This window comes from Pelophylax lessonae (assembly GCF_965119305.1).
Source record: "Pelophylax lessonae genome assembly, chromosome: 5".
NCBI classification, from domain to species: Eukaryota; Metazoa; Chordata; class Amphibia; order Anura; family Ranidae; genus Pelophylax; species Pelophylax lessonae.
This window is the reverse complement of record NC_138772.1, coordinates 91,347,580-91,371,090: the sequence shown is the minus strand read 5'-3', so window position 1 is coordinate 91,371,090 and position 23,511 is coordinate 91,347,580. Positions and strand designations below refer to the sequence as shown.

The 23,511-nt window shown below is 44.2% G+C and overlaps 1 protein-coding gene across 1 annotated transcript in view; it reads right to left on the bottom strand.

Moving 5' to 3' along the window:
- The window catches only part of CCNY (cyclin Y), a 241,559-nt gene that overhangs the window by 7,218 nt on the left and 210,830 nt on the right, over positions 1 to 23,511 (bottom strand). The window contains exons 6-8 of the mRNA XM_082259827.1: positions 12,702 to 12,759; positions 9,993 to 10,112; positions 8 to 174 (exon numbers count right to left, since the gene is read on the bottom strand). Of these exons, the coding sequence (XP_082115953.1) occupies positions 8 to 174; positions 9,993 to 10,112; positions 12,702 to 12,759 (345 nt within the window). The remainder of the gene's footprint in view (positions 1 to 7; positions 175 to 9,992; positions 10,113 to 12,701; positions 12,760 to 23,511) is intronic.

Here is a 23,511-nt window from a genome sequence, read left to right as displayed (position 1 = left end):
AACTCACATGTCTTCCACCGTGATGTCCTTCAGGATCTGACAATAGTCCACATTCCACACTGCTTGGTCATCCCAAACCTTAGAGGCTAGAAGGATTGCACCCAATACAATCCGTTTCCAGTTAGCTGGACAAATGTCTATTTCTGCGTAGGTTAACAGTCTTTCAAGATAAACCTTAAAATAAACATATTACTAGATTAATGCACATAAGCACTAAGCATTCATAATACAAACCATCTACCAGGAGAGGTAGGTAATACTTGGTACTGATCAGAAGACTTCCACTCACCTAGGACTACTTCGGCATGCAGAAGGATGTGTTCCTTTCTGTAGCCCAAGTTGGCCTTGGTACCCCAGCTGTCAATATAATAGCTAAGACCACCCATTTCTCCCTTTCCATTCCCTCCAGCAGCAGAAGGTTCAACAATAACGCACATTAGAGAAGCAGTAGAGCTATTTTTAGTGTCAGTATTTGAATTAGATGACTGAGGGGCCAAAAGTAGGCCAGCCTAGAGTGCATTACCCTAAAAATACAGTTTATTGCTCATAACCAAAGTTTCGGTGATATTGAGGCAACTATGTGCGTCCTTGGATCCTATTGGGGCTCTGTTGGCTCCGGTGGACTCCCCTGCTCCTGTCCTGGTCCACCTGGAGGCGGGATTTACGCACCTCCCAGCGGGACTGCCAACGGTTGCTCTGCTTCGGCTGGTGTGGAAGAGTGTCAAGGCAATGCTCCAGGTTGGGGGCTTCTTGCCTGAGACCCCCGTCCGGGACAATCGGAATTATAGAGAGCTTCTCTTCCTGGAGGGTGCGGAACTATGGAAGGGGTCGGGAGTTTGTTTCATGACTCAATTATTTAGAGGTGGAGTACTGAAGTCTTTTTAGGACTTGCAAGAGGAATTTAATGTGCCACGCCAGTACTTTTATAGGCTTCTGCAGCTCCGACATGCCATTACTGCTCAGGCCCGACTTTCGCCCTTGCGCCTCACTCCCAATAGACTGCTGGCAGAGGTCTTTCAAGCCAGTGATAAGAAGGGTATGATCACTGATGTGTATGTTGCCTTTCTAGGCTCTCTCCAGGACCCGGCCGCTCTCCCAGCCCGGGCGGCTTGGGAGGAAGATCTTGGCCCCATTGACGGGGAGCGGTGGGAGCTCTGTCTCTCATCCATCCCCCTGGTTTCGGTCTCAGCCTCCCACAAGGTTTCCCACCTTATGCTTTTTCACAGGGCTTATAGAACGTCCGTTCGACTTCACCGTTGGGGCTGTAGACCCTCCCCCTTGTGTCCGAAATGTGATAGGGACCAAGGCACGTTGATACATATGATGTGGAGATGCCCAAAACTCTTTTGGTAATGGTCCACGATTATAGCTACGGTATCCAGAGTGTATCACTTTCAACTGCTTCATGACCCATTGATTTGCCTTTTGGGGGCCCTGGAGGTGGAGGCCCTGACTCCCAACGCCCACGATGCGGTCATTAGACTACTATATATTGCCCGCAAACTGATAGCCAGACACTGGATTTCTCCTAGGGTCCCATCGGTGAAACAGTGGATTACCCAGGTTAATAGTACCCTAATTCGAGAAAAGCTGACCTACCAGCATAGGAAGGCACAGAAAAAGTTTTATTCAATCTGGCAGCCTTGGCTGGATGATCCGCCCTTGGCTCCCCCTCAACTGATTATGCAAAGGTTGTTTGAAGTTTAATGACTTATGACTGAACGGTTGCAGATGAATGTAAATGGTGGAGAGCCCTTCTTCCTCTCTCCCCCCTTCTCTTCTCTTACTCTTTCTCCCACCTTTATCGCTCTCCCCGCTTTCCCTTCCCCATTTTTTTTTTTTAACCTTGCTTTTATCTCGCTCCTGATCTCTTGTTACCACTCAGCTCCTCACTTGAGTGTCAGTTATAATATTTTGCATTGAGATGTACTTGTTTCTGCTTTGTGGTTCTTTTGCATACAGTGTACCACCATTGGCCAACTTAAACGTGCTCTTTTTGTACTTTCTATTTTGCCTGTGTGCGATTACTACTGTTTGTACAATGTTTGCCCTTTTTCCTTAATAAAAGTAATTTTTTCTTGAAAAAAAAAAAAAAAAACTATGTGCGTCCTTGCCAGAGGAAATTAAAACATGTGCCAGCAAGAATTATATCATTGCAAAGTGTGATCCATGCTACTACTGCTATAACCACTGCTGCCAGTGTTCTGCTGCAGACCAGAGGGTGAGTCTACTATGGGCTGACCATGGCTGTCAATGAGGGAGCCTAAGGCAGACCCACCTACTAAAGCATGGTTAGCAATGGGTAAAGCAGCAGTAATATGGAATGCCTAGATGACATACATAAAGGCTGCATGCTGCAAGGGTGAACCACATGTTGGTACGTTCTTTACCTTGGTATATTCTATTTATCTGCGCAAGGGGCATTATTTGCTTACTATGTGTTAACTTTTGTGGATACAGCTACCCTTTGATGTGAACCTCTATCCATAATGATATGTAAATATTTTCCAGTAAATGAGCCCTTAAACAAGTCCTTACAGACTTCTGTAGCTGCTTTGGTCCAGGGTTATTACATGATATGAGTCACATGCTCTTCCTTACCCAGATATATTAGGTATTTCTTTAAGCTGCTGGTGCTGAACAATGTGCCAGGGATGCAAACATAAAGGTAAGTTTGTGCAACTGGGGGGTGGCAGGAATAGAGCAACAATATGCTTTGTCTATTCAGGGCTATGACAGTACTGATTGTCCAAGAGCTGATACATGTTCCCTCCATGCCTGGAAATACTGGTATCTTCATCGGCAAGAAAGGAACATACTGCACATGTTGGTGTGGGGGGCGGTGGGGCTTTGCCCTGAATGGGTAAAGCACAGGTTTGCTTTACAGGTGATCGAAAACAGACAAATATCAAATTAGCCTTAAGAACTATGCAGCAGCAAATCCTTAGCCTAATTTATCAAACATATTTGTGACGGTTATCATTGACTTCCAATAGATAGCTGTACTCCTTGGCATAGGAAAACTGGGGTCCCAGCAGTTGTGTCCATCCTCTGTTCTGGGGGGGGGGGGGGGGGGCAAGGCATCTCCCTCTATCTCCTTTACTAACTATGGCGGAGCTGTGCAGAGAAGCTAAAAAAGCCAGGTAATGGTACACTTTTCCACAAGACTTCTGAGCTTGGCCATGAGACATCAGATCGTATGACCATCTAAAGGAGATCCCTGTCAAAAATCTTCACCAGGGCCCTTCCCTCTGTAGCTATGCCACTGCCTGCACTGTAATTTTGTGGTTCACTTTTGCCACATATGCACACCATATCATTATTACCGCTAGGCAGCATCAAAGGAAGAGGAACATACCTTGATTTGCCCTGCTTTTATAAATAGACACGCACCCTTTCTGTTATTTTGTTACTTTAACAGGAAATGTAATTTATGTGTATTTAATTTTGCACATTGTGCAGATGCCAGGTCATGATTTGTTTGATGTGGACTTATTAAATCTTTCTGGATTGTGTTTTCCCCGTGACAAAGTAATAGATGTGATAACTATTAATGAAATGCAATATGATGATCAGATGGAAACATGATAGATAATTTAATTTCCTGTGACTTTCAGGAAACATATCTTCACAATAAAGCCAGCATCAATGTCAGTTATTGCATGGGTAGCTCAATGAGATGACGAAGGCGCCTGAAAGCAGTGCAGAACAACAGCCACACCAACCACTGAGACTGGAATGTATGAAGCCTGTTACTGCCGACCAAACAATCACAGAGGAATCCAAAACCCAGATCAGCTGTTATTGGGAGTAAAAGCATAGAATGATCAATATGTTTAATAAACACCATTTGCATCTCTCACCACCCTCCTGGAGCCAACCCCTCCTTTATTGCACTATGACCACCACCACCACCCCCCCCCCCCCTTCTCCCAGGTGCCAGCTCCCTAAACAAGAATCCAAGAATGAAAGCTGAACAAATCTCATGGATGTAACCTTTTCCCAAAACAGTTACATTCATGGCATGCCGTGAGTGATAACTGTTACATTTGCTTATGTTCTCAACCAAACTATCGAACCATCAAATAGCTTGTATCATATAACTGATCATATGAGGCACCATGGCAACTGCAAATCAACAGCGGCCAAGATGGCAGCTTCCTTGGCTGTAAAGTAGAGGTGGGTTTAGTTCCGCTTTAAAGCCTGCGCCCTCTACTGAAATGTTATTTCATTCTACCCTATAGGGCACCACCCGATACTTCAATGAAGAACGTGCCAGCTCTAATATTAGAAACAAAGGTTGACAAATAGTTAGACAGATAAGGTACATTGAAATTCAAACTGGCTACCATAAGGGTCCTTTCACATGGGACGGAGTCCGTTCTGCTCAGCGGGCGATCAATCCACCGATCCCCGCTGAGCAGGCGGATGACAGCTCAGTGTGCGGAGACGGAGCTGTCAGATCCCCGCTGTCCTCTATGGAGAGATCGGATGAGAACAGACCGCCTGTCCATTCTCATCCAATCCCATCTGATCCAATCCCCCAGACGGATGGAAAATAGGGTTTGCGGAATCGGATAGCAGCGGGTGTCAGCGGACATGTCACAGCTGACATCCGCTGCCCCATAGGGATGCATGGAGCATCCGATCAGGTCCGCCTGAAAAACTGACAGGTGGATTCGATCAGATCGCCCGTGTGAAAGGGGCCTAATCAGTTTAAACCACAAAGCATGGGGGGCGACCCTACTAGCTGTAAATGTAATAGATTGCTTAGGTAAGCCCTGGTGTTATATTAAAGTGGAACTTTACCCATAACAACTTGTGAAGAATTATGTTTTTTAGCAAGACACATACACTATATTGTCAAAAGTATTGAGACGCCTGCCACCCATAAACTTTAACCACTTCTGGACCGGAAGGATTTCCTCCTTAATTACCAGGCCATGTTTTGCACTGCGTTACTTTGACTGACAATTGCGTGGCCATGGGACGCTCTACCCTAATAAAAAAGAATGACCTTTTTTTCCCACAAATAGAGCTTTCTTTTGGTGGTATTTGATCACCGCTGCGATCGTTATTTTTTGCGCTATAAACATAAAAACAGCGACAGTTCTGAACAAAAAAAAAACAATATTTTTTACTTTCTGCAATATAACATTCCCAATAAAAAAAAAAGTAAAAATCAAATTTGTTCATCATTTTAGGCTAATTTGTATTCTGCTACATATTTTTGGTAAAAAAAAAAAATCTCAATAAGTGTATATTGATTGGTTTGCGCAAAAGTTATTGCGTCTACAAACTAGGGGAAAGATTTATGTCATTTTTATTTATTTTACTAGTAATGGCGGCGATCAGTGATTTTTAGCGGGACTGCGACATTGCGGTGGACAGATCAGACAGCTAACTGCCATTTTTGACACTTTTGGGGGGGACCAGTAACATTACTACAGTAATCAGTGCTAACAATATGCACTGTTACTGTTATAACAACATTGGCAGGTAGGGGTTAACACCAGGGGCAAGCAAAAGGCTAAATGTGTCCCTAGGGGATGCTTTCTAACTGTGTGGGGGATGTATTTACTAAATAAGAGGAACACAGGATCCCTGTGTTCATTACTGACAGAACAGCGGTCTGCCGTGTTTACAATAGCAGACTGCCATTCTGTCTCCACGAGGAGCGATCGTGGGTGCCCGGTGGCAATATTGGCCACCGGACTAGCTGATTGGCTCCCCCTGTGGCAAATGGGCACGTGTGCCCTCACTCGCGGTCCCGCGAAGCGATGTACAGTTACGTTGTTTCATGGGACAGAGCTGACCTGTTGCAGAATATGTACCACTGGCAAGTGGCTACGGGCATCCCAGTCTTAGTCTGTAGGGTTCAATATTGAGTTGGCCCACCCTTTGCAGCTATAACAGCTTCAACTCTTCTGGGAAGGCTGTCCAAAGGTTTAGGAGTGTGTCTATGGGAATGTTTGACCATTCTTCCAGAAGTGCATTTCTGAGGTCAGGCAATGATATTGGACGAGAAGGCCTTGCTCAAAGTCTCCGCTGTAATTCATCCCAAAGGTGTTCTATCAGGTTGAGGTCAGGAGGCTGGCCGGTCAAGTTCCTCCACCCCAAACTCGCTCATCCTTGTCTTCTTATGGACCTTGCTTCCTCCTTGCAAAACTGCTACAGCTACTTCAAGTTAGATGGTTTGTGCTTGTGAACAGCAATCTTTAAGCCTGACCACAGATTTTCTATTGGATTGAGGTCTGGGCTTTGACAAGGCCATTCCAACACATTTACATGTTTTCCCTAAACCACTCAAGTGTTTCTTTAGCAGTTTTTTGGGTTCATTATCCTGCTGGAAGGTGAACCTCCATCCTAGCCTCAAATCACACACAGAGTGGTACAGGATTTGCTCAAGAATATCCCTGTATTTAGTACCATCCATCTTTCCCTCAACCGTGACCAGTTTCCCAGTCCCGTCTGCTGAAAAACATCTCCACAGCATAATGCTGCCACCATGTTTCACGGTGGGGATGGTGTTCTTTGGGTGATGTGATGTGTTGGGTTTGCGCCAGACATAGCGTTTTCTTTGATGGCCGAAAAGTTCCATTTTAGTCTCATCAGACCAGAGCACCTTCCTCCATACATTTTGGGAGTCTCCCACATGCCTTTTTTCGCAAACTCAAGAAGTGCCATTTTGTACCTCCAAACAATACTGCGGTCATTCATATGGCAAAAAAACGAGCTAGATGCACCCACAAACATCTTATCAAGCATAGGAAGATGGGAGGTTTTGGTCTACCTGATATATCGGACTACTACTAAGCCTCACAACTCGCAACCCTACAACACTGGTTCCAAAAGTCTCCACACCTTCCGTGGCCAAATATTGAACTGACTCTCTCAAAAACAGAGGAACTGCACTACATATTACTAGCTGACACCTGGAGACCACTATGTCTGCCCTCACTCCCACTTTCCATCCAGGCCTCCATTAAGGCTTGGAGGAAAATACTTAACAAAATCCAGGAGCCTTCTACTACATCACTAGTCCCAATACTTCTGAAAACCTTAGAACTATTGCTCCCTTGCATATCTTCATCGAAATGGACCGAAGCAGGCATGCAAACCTTAGACCAACTCTATCATCAAAGTACCCTGAAGAGCTTCTCTACCCTACAGGCTGAGTTTGACCTCCACAAAACTGCCGTATATACATATAATAGCATAGTCAGTTTTCTTTCCAGACACCCACCCCCAGAATTTAAATTACCGTACAATATATGGCACTTCCTATACTCCCCGAAACCCAATGCTAAAGGTATAACCTTGTTTTATAACTTATTCCAACACAAACTACATTTTTCCAAAACACCCCTCATGACCAAATGGGAGGCAGAACTCCAAACTTCCTTCTCTGAAACCCAATGGCAATTAGCCATCCGAACTACATATACTGCATCCCACTGTGTTAACCATTTTGAACTTTTGAACAATCACAAAATCTCCTCACCAGGTGGTATTTAACTCCACATCGTTTATCGAAATTCTACAGCGCTCACAGCCCCCTGTGTTGGCGGGACTGTGGTCAGATAGGGAATTTGTTACACATATTCTGGACATGCAAAAGCATAATCAGCTTCTGGTGGAAAATATTTGAAATTATCTCAGAAACCACTGGCAGAATACTTGCCCCTGACCAAGCTCTAGAATTTTACACCTAGGCCTAGAATGCATACACCCTAGTATACGAACAGTGACTGTACACATATTAGTGGCTGCCAAAACAGTACTAGCAAGACATTGGAACCATGCCCCTTCGCCTAACTATTCAGAAGTACCAAATCTCATTAACACACAGTTCTCTTATGATAAAATGTACTCCTACTCTACCTCACTAAAGCCCCGTACACACGTACCGATGGTCGGCATACAAATGTTCGTCTTTTCTCCCCGGGATGTCGGTGTCTGTTGAAAAGTGCAAAGACAGCACAAGGACAGCACAAGAATTTTGTCTGCAGACTTCAGCTGACTGCAGAAGTGATGTCATGGTTAACTTTCCCTGTGTTTTTAATTTTCTGAGCATGCCCAGTCTTGCAAATCTGCGGTCTGTCGGCCGAATTCTGTACTGACAGGCGAACAATCGTCCGTTCTGGTGTCCGCAGACAAAAATTTTCATGTTTGCAAGAAAGACTTTTGTCCGTGGATTGTGCGCAGACATCTGTCGGAGGCACCATACTAACACGCGTACAATCGGCAGATCTTTCGTCCGCCGACGTTTGTATGCCGACGATCGGTACGTGTGTACGGGCCTTAAGTATGCAATTTTACAATTGGTGGAAATCTTGGATAGACAGCAAATACTACACCAAAGTCTTATGATATTTCATGACCTGATACTCTTGTGAATAACTCTATGCTCAATTAACATTCTATCTCTATGCTTGTTCTGAGCTTATGATATCTTCATTAAGTAGGAATTTTGTTTGAACTAATTGTAAGAATCCTGTATAGGTGATACGATATATACTTATTTTACATATACTTGTTTCACATGTTGATGTTATGTGCTCCAGCTGTTGTTCTTTTCATGTTTTGAAAACGAATAAACCCTATTGAAATAAAATGTGCCATTTTGTTTTTTGCTGAAAGTAATGGCTTTCTTCTGGCCACTCTGCCATAAAGCCCAACTCTATGGAGCGTACGGCTTATTGTCCTCCTATGTACAGATACTCCAGTCTCTGCTGTGGAACTCTGCAGCTCCTCCAGGGTTACCTTAGGTCTCTGTGCTGCCTCTCTGATTAATGCCCTCCTTGCCCGGTACATGAGTTTTGGTGGGCGGCCGTCTCTTGGCAGGTTTGCTGTTGTGCCATGTTCTTTCCATTTGGTTATGATAGATGTGATGGTGCTCCTGGGGAATCATCAAAGATTTGGATATTTTTTTATAACCTAACCCTGACTTGTACTTCTTAGGCTCCATGTACACGGGACGCTGGAAATGGCCGTTCAGGAGCAGTTGGGCGTTTTTTTCAGAAGCCCCTGAGCCCATCTACATTTTATCTTATCTGTCCATGTACACCAGGTAGTTTACAGTCATTTGCAGGCAGTTGCGTTCAGGGACTGTTTTTAGAACGCAATTATTTGCGTTCGAACGTGTGTTTCCCGGCGTTTCAAACGCACAAACGCGTCTGAACGCGTCCGAACGCGATGACCCGCGTTTAGCGTTCGCGTTTTTCCATTTTAAAGTGGAATAATTTTTATGACCTCTAGGAACGCTTCTAAACGCAAACGCCCACAAACGCTGCTAAACGCCCGCTAAACGCGGGTACAAACGCGACTGAACGGACGTTTCAAACGTCCTAAAAATTCCAGCATTCAAAGGGACTTTTAACAACGTCCCGTGTACATGGAGCCTTAACAACATTGTCCCTTACTTGTTTGGAGAGTTCCTTGGTCTTCATGGCAGTGTTTGGTTAGTGGTGCTTCTTGCTTAGGCGTTGCAGCCTCTGGGGCCTTTCAAAAAAGGTGTGTATATGTAATGACAGATCATGTGACACTTAGATTGCACACAGGTGGACATCATTTCACTAATTATGTGACTTCTGAAGGTAATTGGTTGCACCAGAGGTTTTTATGGGTTTCATAACAAAAGGGGGTGAACACATACGCACATGCCAATTTTCTGTTTTCTATTTCTAAAAAATAGCTTTATTTATATATTTTTCTCATTTCACTTCATCAACTTAGATTATTGTGTTCTGATCCATCACATACAATTCAGATTAACAAAACATTGAACTTAAAGCTGTAATGTAACAAAATAGGCAAAAAGTCAAGGGGGTGAATACTTTTTTAAGGCACTGTTGTTATCACAATCATGTTTGCTTGATGTGTATGTTTGATATTTGTAGAACCTACATGAAATTATCATAAGCAAAATCACAAATTTTAGTATGGGTTATATCAGAAAAAAATCCTTCATATTTCCCCCAAACACTTACCAGGGTTACTATGGCACATTCAGCGGTCAGCTGGGCAGCACTAAAAAGCGTCCGAACAAAGCGATATATGTGTTTCTGCTCTGGGTCATGCGTCTCGTAATCAGATGGGATTTCAGATTTCTACAAATAAATTCCATATTTAGATATACATTACCTTTTAGCATTTATTTTTGCACACATGGTCATTTTTATGCCTCAAGATTAGTAAAAGCAGAGTTCCGGCCTCGGGGGTGAATTTTAGATAAAAATACCCCCGGGACAGTCAGGGCTAGTACATTCCATAATGGATAGCCTCTGTACTGTCCCGGGTCACACTTACCTTTTAGAAGAAATACCTTTAAAATTTCTTCTCCAGCGCTGCCATCTAAGGTGTCGGCAGCTGAAGCCAGCGCGTCCTCTTCAGTGACGTCGGAGTCCCAGAATGCACTGAATGGCCCCGCTCGTCACTTCCAGTGCAGGCGCGGCATCCCTGCACAGCTTCTGGGCATGCCGGGCCTGCACCGGAAGTGACGAGCGGGGCCGGTGCAGGCGCATTGATTCCTGGGAGCGATGAGGTTCAGCTCCCAGGAGTCATCGCAAGCTGGAAGCGATGGCGCGGGCCGCGGCCGCAGACGGAGGGAGTGGAAGGAAGGAAAGTATATTTTATTCAAAAACAAGGTAAGTGAACAAAAAAAAAATTTGGGAGCATCCATTTCTTTTTCAGGTGACCCTCAGCAAGCGGATGGCCCAAAATCGATTTTTTCGATTCTGAGGCCGGAACTCCGCTTTAAGGTGATTGTAAACAATCACCTTGTAAAGCAACCCATTCAGTTTAAAATAGAAATTAAAAGCAAAAGATTTTTGTCTAGATATAAAAATACATTATAAAAACCTTTTTTCCCTTTTTTATAAAAGCCATATGCAAACTGCTGGGATGTCAATACAAAGTTAACGACACCCCCAGATCAGTTCACATACGGCAGTGTCAATTTGGACAGGAATTGGATCGCATAGGTGTGAACACCCAAGCGATCCGATTTTGGTGCAAGCCAGAAAAAGGGTCCTGCACGACTTTGGTCAGGATGGGATGTGAATTCAGCCATACAATCTGTATGGCTGAATTTGCTTTGCACAGACATTGCATTTGATTTGCATAGCAGTAGGGTGTGAATCACATGTGATGTCTGACATCAATATAGTGTGAACCGGCACTTAGGCTCATTATAAATGTTATTATACAACAATACAATTCCTATACAATCATTTACCAAAAACCATGTGTAGCACCCTACAGGTAGCTGCTAGGTAAATGTACAGGGGGCCTTGTCTGCCTAACAGCAGGGCTGTGATTTATTTAGTCAGGGTGTCAGGGCTTCCAGATGTGCCTGCTGAGGGGAGAAGTATCCTTACTGGCTCCTGTGAGAGGCTTCTCATAGGGCAGTGTGGGAAGCCCAATCAGGGGACACATCCCAGCTTGTAACTACCCCAGAAGGAGTACTGAGGATTGCCCATGGGGGTCTGCCAGAGTCAGAGGGGACCACTCCGGAAGAGGTTCTGGGATCCAGTGCCAGCTAGCTGAAAGGGGGTACCTAGGTTGAGGACCCTGAAGTTACAGAGGGGTTACATAGTAAGTGAACCCCGAAAAATTCAAGTCAAAGGCACCTGCAGTTGGGCCCTGAAGTGTACAGTGTGTGTCAGTTAACAGTTGCCACTTCACAGAAACCTACAGTGTACTATCTCAAGCCAGTGCAAGGCGGAAGGGGAGTATTCAGTGACTTTGCAGTACAGCAGTGTCAGTAATTCTACAATTCACAGTCTTGGGTCTTCTGGACTTATTGTCGAGTATCCAGCACTTCTATCAAGCTACAGTGTGTTCTCAGTAATAAGGAGCGTTGGATGGCGTCAGCTGGCATCAAGGAAGCGCCAAAGAGCATTTTTCTAGGATTAAGTCCCAAATGTAATTAGTTGAGCCTAAAGGAGTATCCCACTCATTCCCTTCTCCCATCCCCTTAAATCCAATAAAACAACAAAACAAAGATTTCGGAGTTGTCAATGTCTCAGTTCTCACACCCAGGGTCGCAGCTCACATGGGCTGGAGAGGTAACCGGTAACAATGGCAGACCCACATCAGCCACAGGCCTGGAAACCTTGCTACACATGTAATATGATGACCTACCTACACTATCCAATCAAGCAGGCCCCTGCACTGCATATTTGTTGGTAAATCTAAAGGAAATTGTACAGCCAGATTGCAAAGAGTATGATGAGCCTTACAGATTTAGTCTACATACTGAAAGGAGAAGCAAAAGACTAATGAATCTCTATCACTCCCCTCGCTCATCCTATCAGCATGCTTCTTCTTGTTAAGAAATTAGCATTTCAGCACAATGGACAGACTCCATGGGCTGCTTCTCCCTCTTCTACAGCTTTGCTGTATAGGGGATTACAGGAGGCTGATACCAAGTCAGACTTGGGAACTTCAACTAGTTGCATTTAAAAATAAATATATTGACAGATAAAAAAAATAGAGAGCTGCATTAATTTTTGTCTTTTATACCTGCTCAGCTTTAATATTTATAGGTAACAGGAACAAAAAGACTTTACTGTTAAAAACAGCCCTGGTGCACAAATTCAAAGCATTCCAATTCTGTCATAGTATCACTGGTGACAATCCACCACAATTTGTTGGCCACAGTACATATAAATAAATAGGAGAACTCAAATACTTACAGAAAGAGGATGAAGTTTTTCATCAAATATATCTAACAGCTGCCGACCATCTCCATCTCTAGAAATATAATAAAAATGAGTTAAAATCTACAGTAAACAAAATAGAAAGCTGATTTTTGTTTTAAGTGGTACTCAAAGATAGGAAACAAAGTGCAAAATGTAATTTACCGCCAATCACAGCTCACTAAACTAGCAAAAGCTATACTCTGATTGGTTCCTATGCCCAAAGACGTTATCACCAGCCTATTTCCAGTTGGGTTTGGAATACATAAAAAATAGAAGAAAGAAATAAAAATCCCATAAATATATCCCATAGTTTGTAGACGCTAGAACGTTTGCAAAAACCAATCAACATACGATCACTGGAATTTATTTTTAACCAAAAACATGTAGCAAAATAGATATTGCCCTAAACTTTTGAAGAAATTCGATTTTTTACATTTTTTTATAGCAGAAAGTAAAAAATATTGTTTTTTTTTTGTTTTTTTTCCAAAATTGTCGGCGTTTTTTCGTTTGAGCGCAAAAAATAAAAACTACAGTGATGATCAAATACAACCAAAAGAAAGCTCTATTTGTGGGGAAAATGTTTTATTTTTTTGGGTACACTGTCCCATGACCGAGCAATTATCAAAGAAATGTAGTGCTGTATCGCAAATAAAATGGATTTTTGTATTTACCGTAAAATCCATTTCTCTGAGTTCATCGACGGACACAGCACTCCATAAATGATAAATACTGGGTTATATTGCCTCCTCCAGGAGTAGGATTAGGCAGAACAAAAAAAATCTGGCTACGCCCATGGGCCATCCTCAGCTTGGTATATACCCCCCTCTAGGTAATCAGTTTAGTAGCAAGCAGTATTAGAAGTATCAGAACGCCATAGAGGGGTGGGTGCTCTGTCCGTCGATGAACTCAGAGAAATGGATTTTACGCTAAGTACAAAAATCCAATTTTCTCTTTCATTCATCGACGGACACATCGCTCGATAAATCATAACTAGTGGGACGTCCAAAAGCAGTGCCAAAAGGAAAATGAGGGGTGGGGAAAATAACCCAAGGCTAAACATAAGAACCTTTAACCAGGACACAGGAGCCTTAATCGGGTCACAGGAGCCCCGTCTGAAAAATAAAGGTTTGAAGAAAAAACACCCCTCAAGAGGGAACTTGCAAACCTTGCAAACTTGGGGTATTGAAGCCTGATGATGGAAGGCTCAAGAAGCACTCAGCGCCCGAGTAGAATGAACCATGACAAAGGGAAAGGTGGAACCTGACCTTTAATGGAACAGGCCTTAGTCACCGTCTGTCTGATCCATCTGAAGACAGTAGGCGAAGAAGCGCCCAGCCCTTTTCTTGGTCCGTTTGTAACCACAAAAAGCGAGTCTGACCTCAGAAAGGACTCAGTAGCTGCCAGATACACCCGAATCGCACGAACCACACCCAAGCTATTCAAAGCAAATTTATTGGGATGAGTCGGCTTGGGACACAAGGAAGGCAACACAATGTCCTCATTCAAATGAAAGTCAGAGATAACTTTGGGCAGGAATGATGGACAGAGACGAAGAACCACTTTATCCCCATGGACCACTAAATAGGGACTGCGACAGGATAATGCCACCAATTCTGAGGGCCAAAGTAATAGCCACCAAGAATGTCACCTTCTGGGATAACATAGGCATGGTAATCTTCCGAATATTCTCAAATGGATGTTTCCGGAGAACCGAAAGCACTAAATTTAAACCCCATGGCGGCAAAAGAGACCGTACAGGTGGGGCCACATGTCGAACCCCCTGTATGAAGGTACGAACTAAAGAGTGCGTGGCAAGGGGTCACTGAAAGAAGATTGCCAAGGCAGACACCTGGCCCTTGACTCAAGGCCAACTTCTGACCAAACCCTGTTAAATAAAGGTTAAGATCCGAGCCACAGAAAAGGATCGAGGATGAGGACTCACACCAAGAAATGTACGCTTTCCACATACAATGGTATATCTTCCTGGAAGACGACTTCCTCGCCTTCACCATAGTAGGGATCACTGATGAAGACACACCTCTATCCCTCAGTACCTGGCTTTCAAAGGCTAAGTCATTAAAACCAGCGACTGTAAAGCAGGATGGTAGATCAGCCCTTGGGACAACTTGTCCTCTCTGAGAATAAGCCCCCAAGGGACGTTTACAGCCACCAGGATGATTGGAGAAATCCTTGATTCCTTGCAGGAATTGCAGAAGAAGCCTTACTTGAGGAAGATACTGGCCTTACCGTGGCCCTTGGATGCCTGTGGGGTCTGTCAGAGGACTCGTCACACACTTCGGTATCCTCCTGTGGAGCCGAACCTGCTAAAGCGGCTGCGTGTAAGACTGTGCAAACAGAACTGTTTTGAAGGTGGATACAACCAGACTCAGAACCTGTATGCAAAATGGGAGAGATAACTATCTGTGTAAAAGCAGCCGGTGAATCATGGCCTGTGGTCCCTGAAGTTTGTGCAGAGGAAGGGCCAACCTGTTCAGAAATAGAATCAGACCTAGGTAAATCAACTCCCTGGACAGGGATAGGGGGAACCTTAGGTAGTTCAGAAATCACCTGAACCTTTGCAGAAATGAAATCCGCAGAAGGAGACTCAGGACCTAAAAAATCTGAAAAGGACAAGCTTTGTCCCCCTTTCTGGGTACCCCCAAAAGAAACATTTTGCGGATCTCCTTGACACTTACCAAAGAAGTCCACGGGGCCAGAAACCAACAAAGATGTCCCCCCATAATAATAATGGGTGAGGGCAGACACTCATGCTGAAGGAGTCTTGTCTGCTGGTCCAGTGAAGCTAACTCTAGACTTACCAGACCAAGGTTGCTTGGAACCACCCAGGGAAGATTTAAAAGATCTATTTCCCTTATTCTCTGTCTCAGAAGCACAACATTATTTTCTATGGGCTGAGAAGGAGGGCCCCAGTCTGCAGCAAGGCTCCTTCCCTTTCCTTGACTGTGGCAGGAAGGTACTCTTCCCTCCAGTGCCATCTACCCTTAATGATGTCATCCAGGGTAGCCCCAAACAGGTGATCACCTTGAAAGAGCAGATCAATGAGAGCTTTCCTAGAGGCTTGGTTTGCGGACCAATTATTAAGCCACAGCATGCGCCTAATCACCACCGCTGAAACAGAAAGTTTGGACAGCACAGGAGCTGTATCCATAGCTGCATCACAAATAAACTGCAGCCAATGGACCAACTGGTCCACTAAATTAACAAGCTCTGAGGACGTCACCGGAAGTGACGAAACGCGTCAACTTGGACCGCACATCGTCATTACGTCACACCGAGTGGAGCGCAAGCCGGAAGTAGCCTGTCTCTCTGCGAAGAGGACGAGCAGCCCGTACCACTAGACCACCAGTGATGTGATACTACCTTTTAAACTACTATACCCGATTTATGGGCAATAAAGGATTCATTTAAACTGAATTACACTATTTGGAGCCTCTTTTCTCCCATATACAATCATCGATACACCGGAATTATCTGCAATTGTGGGACCATCCAAAGGGGATACCTATTAAGCCCAGGGGGCTTTTCAAGCGTGAATGGTTCTAATGCCATTCGGTATATAGAACCCACTCCATCTGGTAAGTGATCCAGCTTATTTACTCCCAAAGGAATTGATGTCACAGCAAGCACGTGCACTTTTGAATTGAAGATCCACACATTTTTGTCATCAAGGACATTCACCATGTTTTGAGCACTGAAGTCACTCCTATATTAATTTTTTGGGACTTTATATATATTTAATTAATTTTTCTTAATTTTTCTTGATTATTCACGGATAATTTTATTGAAGTTAATTTCACTTATACTTGATACTCATATATTTATATATTTTAGCCACCAATAATCTGCACATTATTTATTAGAGGATATTTTTGTTCACATGTTGTATTAATTTGCAAATATTTACACTGGTATACATACCATTGAAACAAAGATATAGTTAATATATAGGTATTCACTGTCTTGAGCAAGCGCTGTATTTGGTCTAAATTAAGGCCATAGACATCCTATACACCTCATTTTGTACAGCAGCTGCTATTGATTGTTTTTAGGCTCTTCTTTTATGTAAAATTACCCACCGCTATTTTAATCAACATTTTATAGTACTCTCCAATTGGCGCGAGGAATATACTTTGTATATATATTTTAAAGTAACGCAGTGCTGCATCTTAAAAATGGTCAGGTCATGAAGGGGAGTAAACCTTCCAGAGCTGAAGCTTTTAAAGCAAATTAAGCTGGCTATACACTATTTTTTAGTGGGTCCTCCATTTATAGCACAGATGGATTAATCTACTGCTGCAGCTATTATATTTTGACAGCCGGCCCTGCCAGCTGTCAGAACACCTGAACAGCCTCTGCTGTTTGGCTGAAAATTTTCCAGCAGGCCTCTTCAACAAAACTCAATCAGAGCTGGGCCAACAGGGCCTGTCTAAGGCTGGCCATACATGTTAAATCACCTTGTACAATTTACCCTTTAGATTTACCAAAAACCATATAATATTAGGTCAAAACGAAACAAGTTTCCATTGTATCCAATTAGGCAGGCCCTTGCACTACATAGTGTAAGGTAAATCTAAAGGAAAACTGTACAAGAAAATTGAACATGTATGGCCAGCCTTAGTTGCTTTACAGTGCAATTCTGTGAACTCTCAATACCTGTACTGTAGTTTTATACAGCGAAGCACTGTCGGTTCCAGCAGTGAACAGCAGATGGTGCAATCAGAGCATAGATCAGACTTCTCTAACAAGGAGGAGGAAATGGTTCTGATATTGTGAAGGACAACAGCTGCCAAGGCAGCTTGTGGCTGAATGAAGTTTTCTATGCAACTGGCCTGGAAATGTTTTTTGGAAACTGTTTTCCAGAAATCCAGTCATGCAGCCAACACTGTGGTATGCAGTTTGATTTCCAATCATATTAAAAATCAAAACAAACTTGGACCATCCTTCGGATTGAGCTGAGACAGCCGAATAAAAAATGCTGAATGACAAGCCTCGGCTCATGTCGGAATACATTTAAATGATGTGTGATGCAAATTATTTTATTTGCATTTATTAAAATGCATCATATGCTGGAGCATATCTGTGTTGTATCTGGTTATACAGATGGTAATCAAGTAATAAAGTTATTAAATGTGAGTGTATACAATTAGCAACCCATATATACTTTTCAGGCACTGGCTCAGTGAAATCCGTTATAGATTTTGCCTGAAGCTGATTGTAGAGACGTTGATGATTTGGCCATCACGTGGATGTTTTTGCCCAGGTCCCCCAGGAAAAAGAGGGCTCTGGTCACATGATCAGTCCCAACACTAAGGAAACCATAGCAATCATGCAAGATTTTCGAAACTTCCAGAAGGTAGCAGGGAAAAAGCTTACTGGTGCTCTGTGTGGCTCAGGAGTATGTCTGCACGGGTGCCTCCACATCACTCTGCTTGCTAAGAAGGCTGCCAGAGGTGGAAAGATTGGAAAGAGTGAGGAAAGGGAATGCCATAGAGGCGGTCAGGGGCTGCTCTGTCTGTGTAATATCATTGCAAAGAGCAGGTAAGTAAAACTTACTTTTTATTTTAGTAAAAAAACATAACTTTTAGAATCACTTTTTAAGTTTTAGGTAGATGCTGGAGAGCTCAGCTACCTGAACATTTCTTATATCTCTAAGGGACTCTATTGGTGAAATTTGCAAACTTCCTGGGTTTGTACCCCTGCTGGGGCTATTATACAGGGGTTAGACCATCTTCGCTGGATTTTCTTTTATTGATTTTATATAATAAGAAATGTAATAAAAGGAGCTGGAACACACAAAGAAAACACAGTCAGGAATTATGGTTAGGAGATTTGCCAGTTTGAGTATCTAAGTGAATATAAGATGCAAGCAGCTGACTTAGCCCACCATGCATCACCTAAAATATCCCTTTAGGGTGGATTGACCCATTAGGGCTGGTTTACCCCAGTATGCGGTGTGGGAAACTCTTGTTCCCTGCACTGCATTCAAAATGCCAATATTAAAGGAGTTGTAAAGGCAGAAGGTTTTTTTTATCTTAATTCATTCTACGCATTAAGATAAAAAAGCCTTCTGTGCAAAGCAGCCTCCCCAGCACCCCCTAATACTTACCTGAGGCCCATCTCTGTCCAGCGATATCCACGATTCCTTTGGCCATCCAGGACTCTCCCTCCTGATTGGCTGAGATACAGTTGTGGCGTCATTGGCTCCCACAGCTATTCATTCAAAATTAGTGAGCCAATCAGGAGAGAGAGGGGGGCAGGGCTGAATGGGGGCTCTGTGTCTGAATAGATACACGGAGCTGCAGCTAGGCTCAGGTGCCCCCATAGCAGGGGAAGACTGGGCCAGTCTGCAGGGGGGCAATTGCCCCCTGGGCTGCTCTGATGCCCCCTAAAAAGGCTGCACCACACCTGCCACAGATATGTCTATAAGATACCTGGAGAAGAGAAGTAAAAAGTCCCCACCGCTGACCTACTGAGTGCGGAATGAAGACAAGGACAGAGCGCAGTCCTCCTCACCCAGCTTGGATGTTGTAAACTGCGTCTGAGCAAAGGCCGGTTCCATGCAACACCGGAGACTCTCCTCCCCTAGCCCTTAGCTAGCCACGACCGAGCTGTTCCAGCTCCCCCGAACCACCCCCTGCTGGGCAGGTCAGGAACCTGGATTTGGCCGGTGAGTAGAGAGTACCTGGAGCGGAGCTTCAGCCTGGAATGGGGGTCAGGAGGAGACCGGGAAGAGGGGGAGTGGGTGGGGGGCCAAATTGGGCACCATGGGTCTCTAGTTTGTACCCGCCCCCTGGGCCGAAAGTTGCCAGTCAGTCCCTGCCCCATAGCAAGCTGCTTGTTATGGGGGCACTCGATAGGCGGGAGGGGCCAAGAACAGCAATGAGGGACCCGAGAAGAGGAGGATCCGGGCTGCCCTGTGCAAAACCAACTGCACACAGGAGGTAAGTATAACATGTTTGTTAATATATATATTTTTTTTTAAACGAGACTTTACAATCACTTTAAATTAATGGCAACCCAAAGGCAAATTGCAAACACAGTGCATTTCCCTGCACCGGATTGCATGGTACAGAAGTACAATGGGGTGCGGTTGCAGTGATTTTCCAATATTAGTTCATGCACTACTTTTGGTGCAATGTGGTGCTATTTCAGCCCATTCAAAATGGGAACATGCACAGAAAAGCATGTGAATCACACAGGAATGCACAGCACGTTTCTGTGCGATTCCTGGTGTGAACAGCCTCTTAATATATCTTTCTGTCTATAAGAGAAATACAACTTTCCACAATACCCTAGGAGCATAAAGAGGAATGGATGCCCTGGGCACCACACATGGATTTCCCCTCACACAAACTGCTTGGCAGGCTTCTAGGTAAGGTTATAGAGATATATCTGTGCTAATCTGAGCTGTATTTATTGTGGGAGCCCAGCAATCAGATGTCTTACTTTTGAGTGGAATTCCCCAATGTCAGTATAAATTGTATAAAACATTTCCTGTCTGGCTGCCAAGCCAATACTGCATGAGGAATTTTCATCCAAATTAAAGCCGACAGCTCTTTTAGAGAATTTTCTGTCAGCCGGTGGTTGTTAATATATTTGTTTTTAACCTTCTCCTCCCATTCGATGCAGAGTGTAAGTATGGTTATAGCAGAACTCCATTTAAAACTAAACATTTAATCAGGGTGGCTCTGCAGACAATCCTCAATTTTTCAATTGAAGGAGGATAGGCAGGAGGGGGCTGACAGAGCCACCCACATGAATTTCAGACGGTTTATCTAATAGTAATAACAAATGATAAACTGGCCAAAAATATGCACTGTATGGAAGCTTAAATTGGAACTCCGTACAAAAAAAAAGGCAGAGTCCCACTGCAATGATTAAATGTTTGTTATTTTTCCAGGGGAGTGATGAAAGGGGGTACACTTACCTGATCCTCCCCACACAACACCGTCACTGCAGTTCCTGCACCCCCACACTCTAGCAGTCTTGAGTCCTGACATCATCAAGTCCAAAGCAGGCTCCATATCCCTGTATTGGATGCGAGGACACCAGGACCAGTCCCTCGCTGGATCCTGGAGAGCACTGTTTGCCGTTGGAGTGGAGGATCGGGTGAATATAAGGCCCCTTTCACATGGCTCCATTTCGTCTACGGAGCCGTGCTGCTCAGCGGGGATCGATCAACCGCTGAGCAGGCGGATGTCAGCTCTGTCTCCGCGCTGTGCGGAGACAGAGGTGTCAGATCCCCGCTCTCCTCTATGGGGGATTAGGATGAGAACGGATCGCCTGTCCATTCTCATCCGATCCGCCAGACGGATGGAAAGTAGGGTTTCCATCCGTCCGGATTTGGCGGACAGGATCGGATGTCAGCGGAACATTTCTCCACTGACATCCGATGCCCCATAGAGATGCATGGGACATCCGTTCAGATCTGCCTAAAAAACTGTCAGGCGGATCTGAACGGTCCGCAAGTGTGAAAGGGGTCTAAGGCCTCTTTCACGCCGGCGTTCAGATCCGCCTGTCTGCGGATCTGAACGTCCCCCATGCATCCCTATGGGGCATCAAATCTGGACGGATGGAAACCCTATTTTCCATCCATCCATCCAGCGGATCGGATCGGATGAGAACGGACCGACGGTCCGTTCCCATCCGATTCCCCCATAGAGATGTATAGGGAACTGACAGCTGTGTCTCCGCACACAGCGCAGAGAACAGCTGTCTTCCTCCTGCTCAGCAGGGGATCGGCAGATCGATCCCCCCGACGGACGGATAGTGTCAGGCTTTCTTCTCTCCTCCGGACAAAATTAGCATTTTGCTCACAGTGCAAGGGAAAACATTTTTTTTTTGCCTGGAGTTGGGCTTTAAGTGTGTCTAAGGGTGAAAAAAATGGGCAGTAGAATAAACAGTCCCAAAGAAAACTATTCATAAAATGTTATCAAAAGTGAACACCACTTCAATCATTGTGCTGAGGGAACCTTGGATACACCGGTCATAGATGGGAACTCTACATAGTAGCTTGGCCCAAGTTTAAAGCCTAAGGGCCCATACACACTATAGGAAGATCAGAAGAAACATTTAGTACAACGAACGATCTGCCGATTATCTGATCTTTAGTATAGAGCTTTCAACAAACAATTCTGACTTTTCGGATGACAAAACTGAAGGTGCAGTCTAGAAAATATTTATCGTAAGTGAACACAACGTCAGATTTCCATCTAATGTGTACAGTAATTGTACAGAAATTGAACAGAGAGAATTCACATGCTCAGAACTTAGCATAGAACAACCGTACCCTTCCTCTTCTACTACCCTAGTACAGTGGTTCCCAACTCCGGTCCTCGGGACCCACCAACAGGCCAGGTTTGCAAGATAACTAAATTACATCACAGGTGATCTAATTTGCTGCTCAGTGATTGCAGTATTCTAGTCTGCATCCCCCAAGGTAATACTTAAAATCTGGCCTGTTAGTGGGTCCCGAGGACCGGAATTGAGAACCACTGCCCTAGTACATAGCTATGCTTGCCTTTGTCGGCCGAGAATTTTCCATACCAAAGTCCATACCATTTCATTTCAACTACATCATGATATGCAGTGGGAATGGAAAGATCTAAACGGTCGCACTCCAATGCAAACACCTTTATTAGGTTAAAAAAACTGTCCATGCATCAACAGAAGATACAAGAATCAGCAGCAGCTGACGCGTTTCACACCTTTACTGGCGCATAGTCATAGCGAACATCATGATATGCACTTCTGTGGAAAATCAAACAATCGCTCGTCCGATTTTCTCATAGTGTGTACTAGGCTTTCATAACGTAAAAAAATAAAAAAAAATCAGCACACAAGACAGTACTTACCTTGAATCCTAAGTGTCCCTTTAATTGCGGTAGCAAAATCATTGGCTGTAAGGTGGATTATAATGTATTTTCTCATTGAATTGGGGGACTTTTTTATGTAAGAAAATAGCTAAAATTATTTTATAAAAGTACAGATATTTTATACATGGTTACATTTGTCTGGCTTGGACCAATGTAACTATGTATATACCATATCTGGCCAATCCCCCTGGAAGCTATAAATCATGGAAGTAGACTCCAGTGATCTCCACTTGCTTCCAGGTCCCATGCTGAGTGGCTGGCCTGATGCATTGTGAACACAGGAGGTCGGCTGCTCAGCATGGGGACCATAAAGAGAATGCTGTGCAATATTCTGAATGAATGCAAAGTGTTCTATGATTATGAGGTGGGATTAGGATTATGAATGTGGTGAGAGCATGACATTACTACCACTCCACCTCATCCAATCAAGGAACGCTTTTGCATTCATTCAGAAAATGCAAGGCATTCTCTTAGGCTCCATTCACATAAAGGCGTTTCGGATCACGGGCAGAATTGGGCAAGAACTTCTCTGGGCGTCAGGCATCCCGCAATTATGTTTGCACGATTTTTCCGCGATTCGTCAGGCAACAATCGCGGCAAAACCGTGTCGCGTTTGGGGTGCCATTGCAAGTCATGGGGCATCGCGGGTGTCCTGCGACTTGCAATGGTTCGGAATCGCAGGAAGAATCGCAGCAATTCTGCCCGTGATGCAGAAACGCCTATATGTAAATGAGCCTTAATGGTGCCCATGCTGAGCAGCCAACCTGCTGTGCTGAGAATGCAGCATCCCAGACACTTACCGCAGGATTCAAGTGTAAATAACTGGAGAGTAGAAGTGTCTACTTCTGTGATTTCTGGCTTGCAGGGGCATTGGCCAGGTGTAGTATTTGCATAGTTACATTGGTACA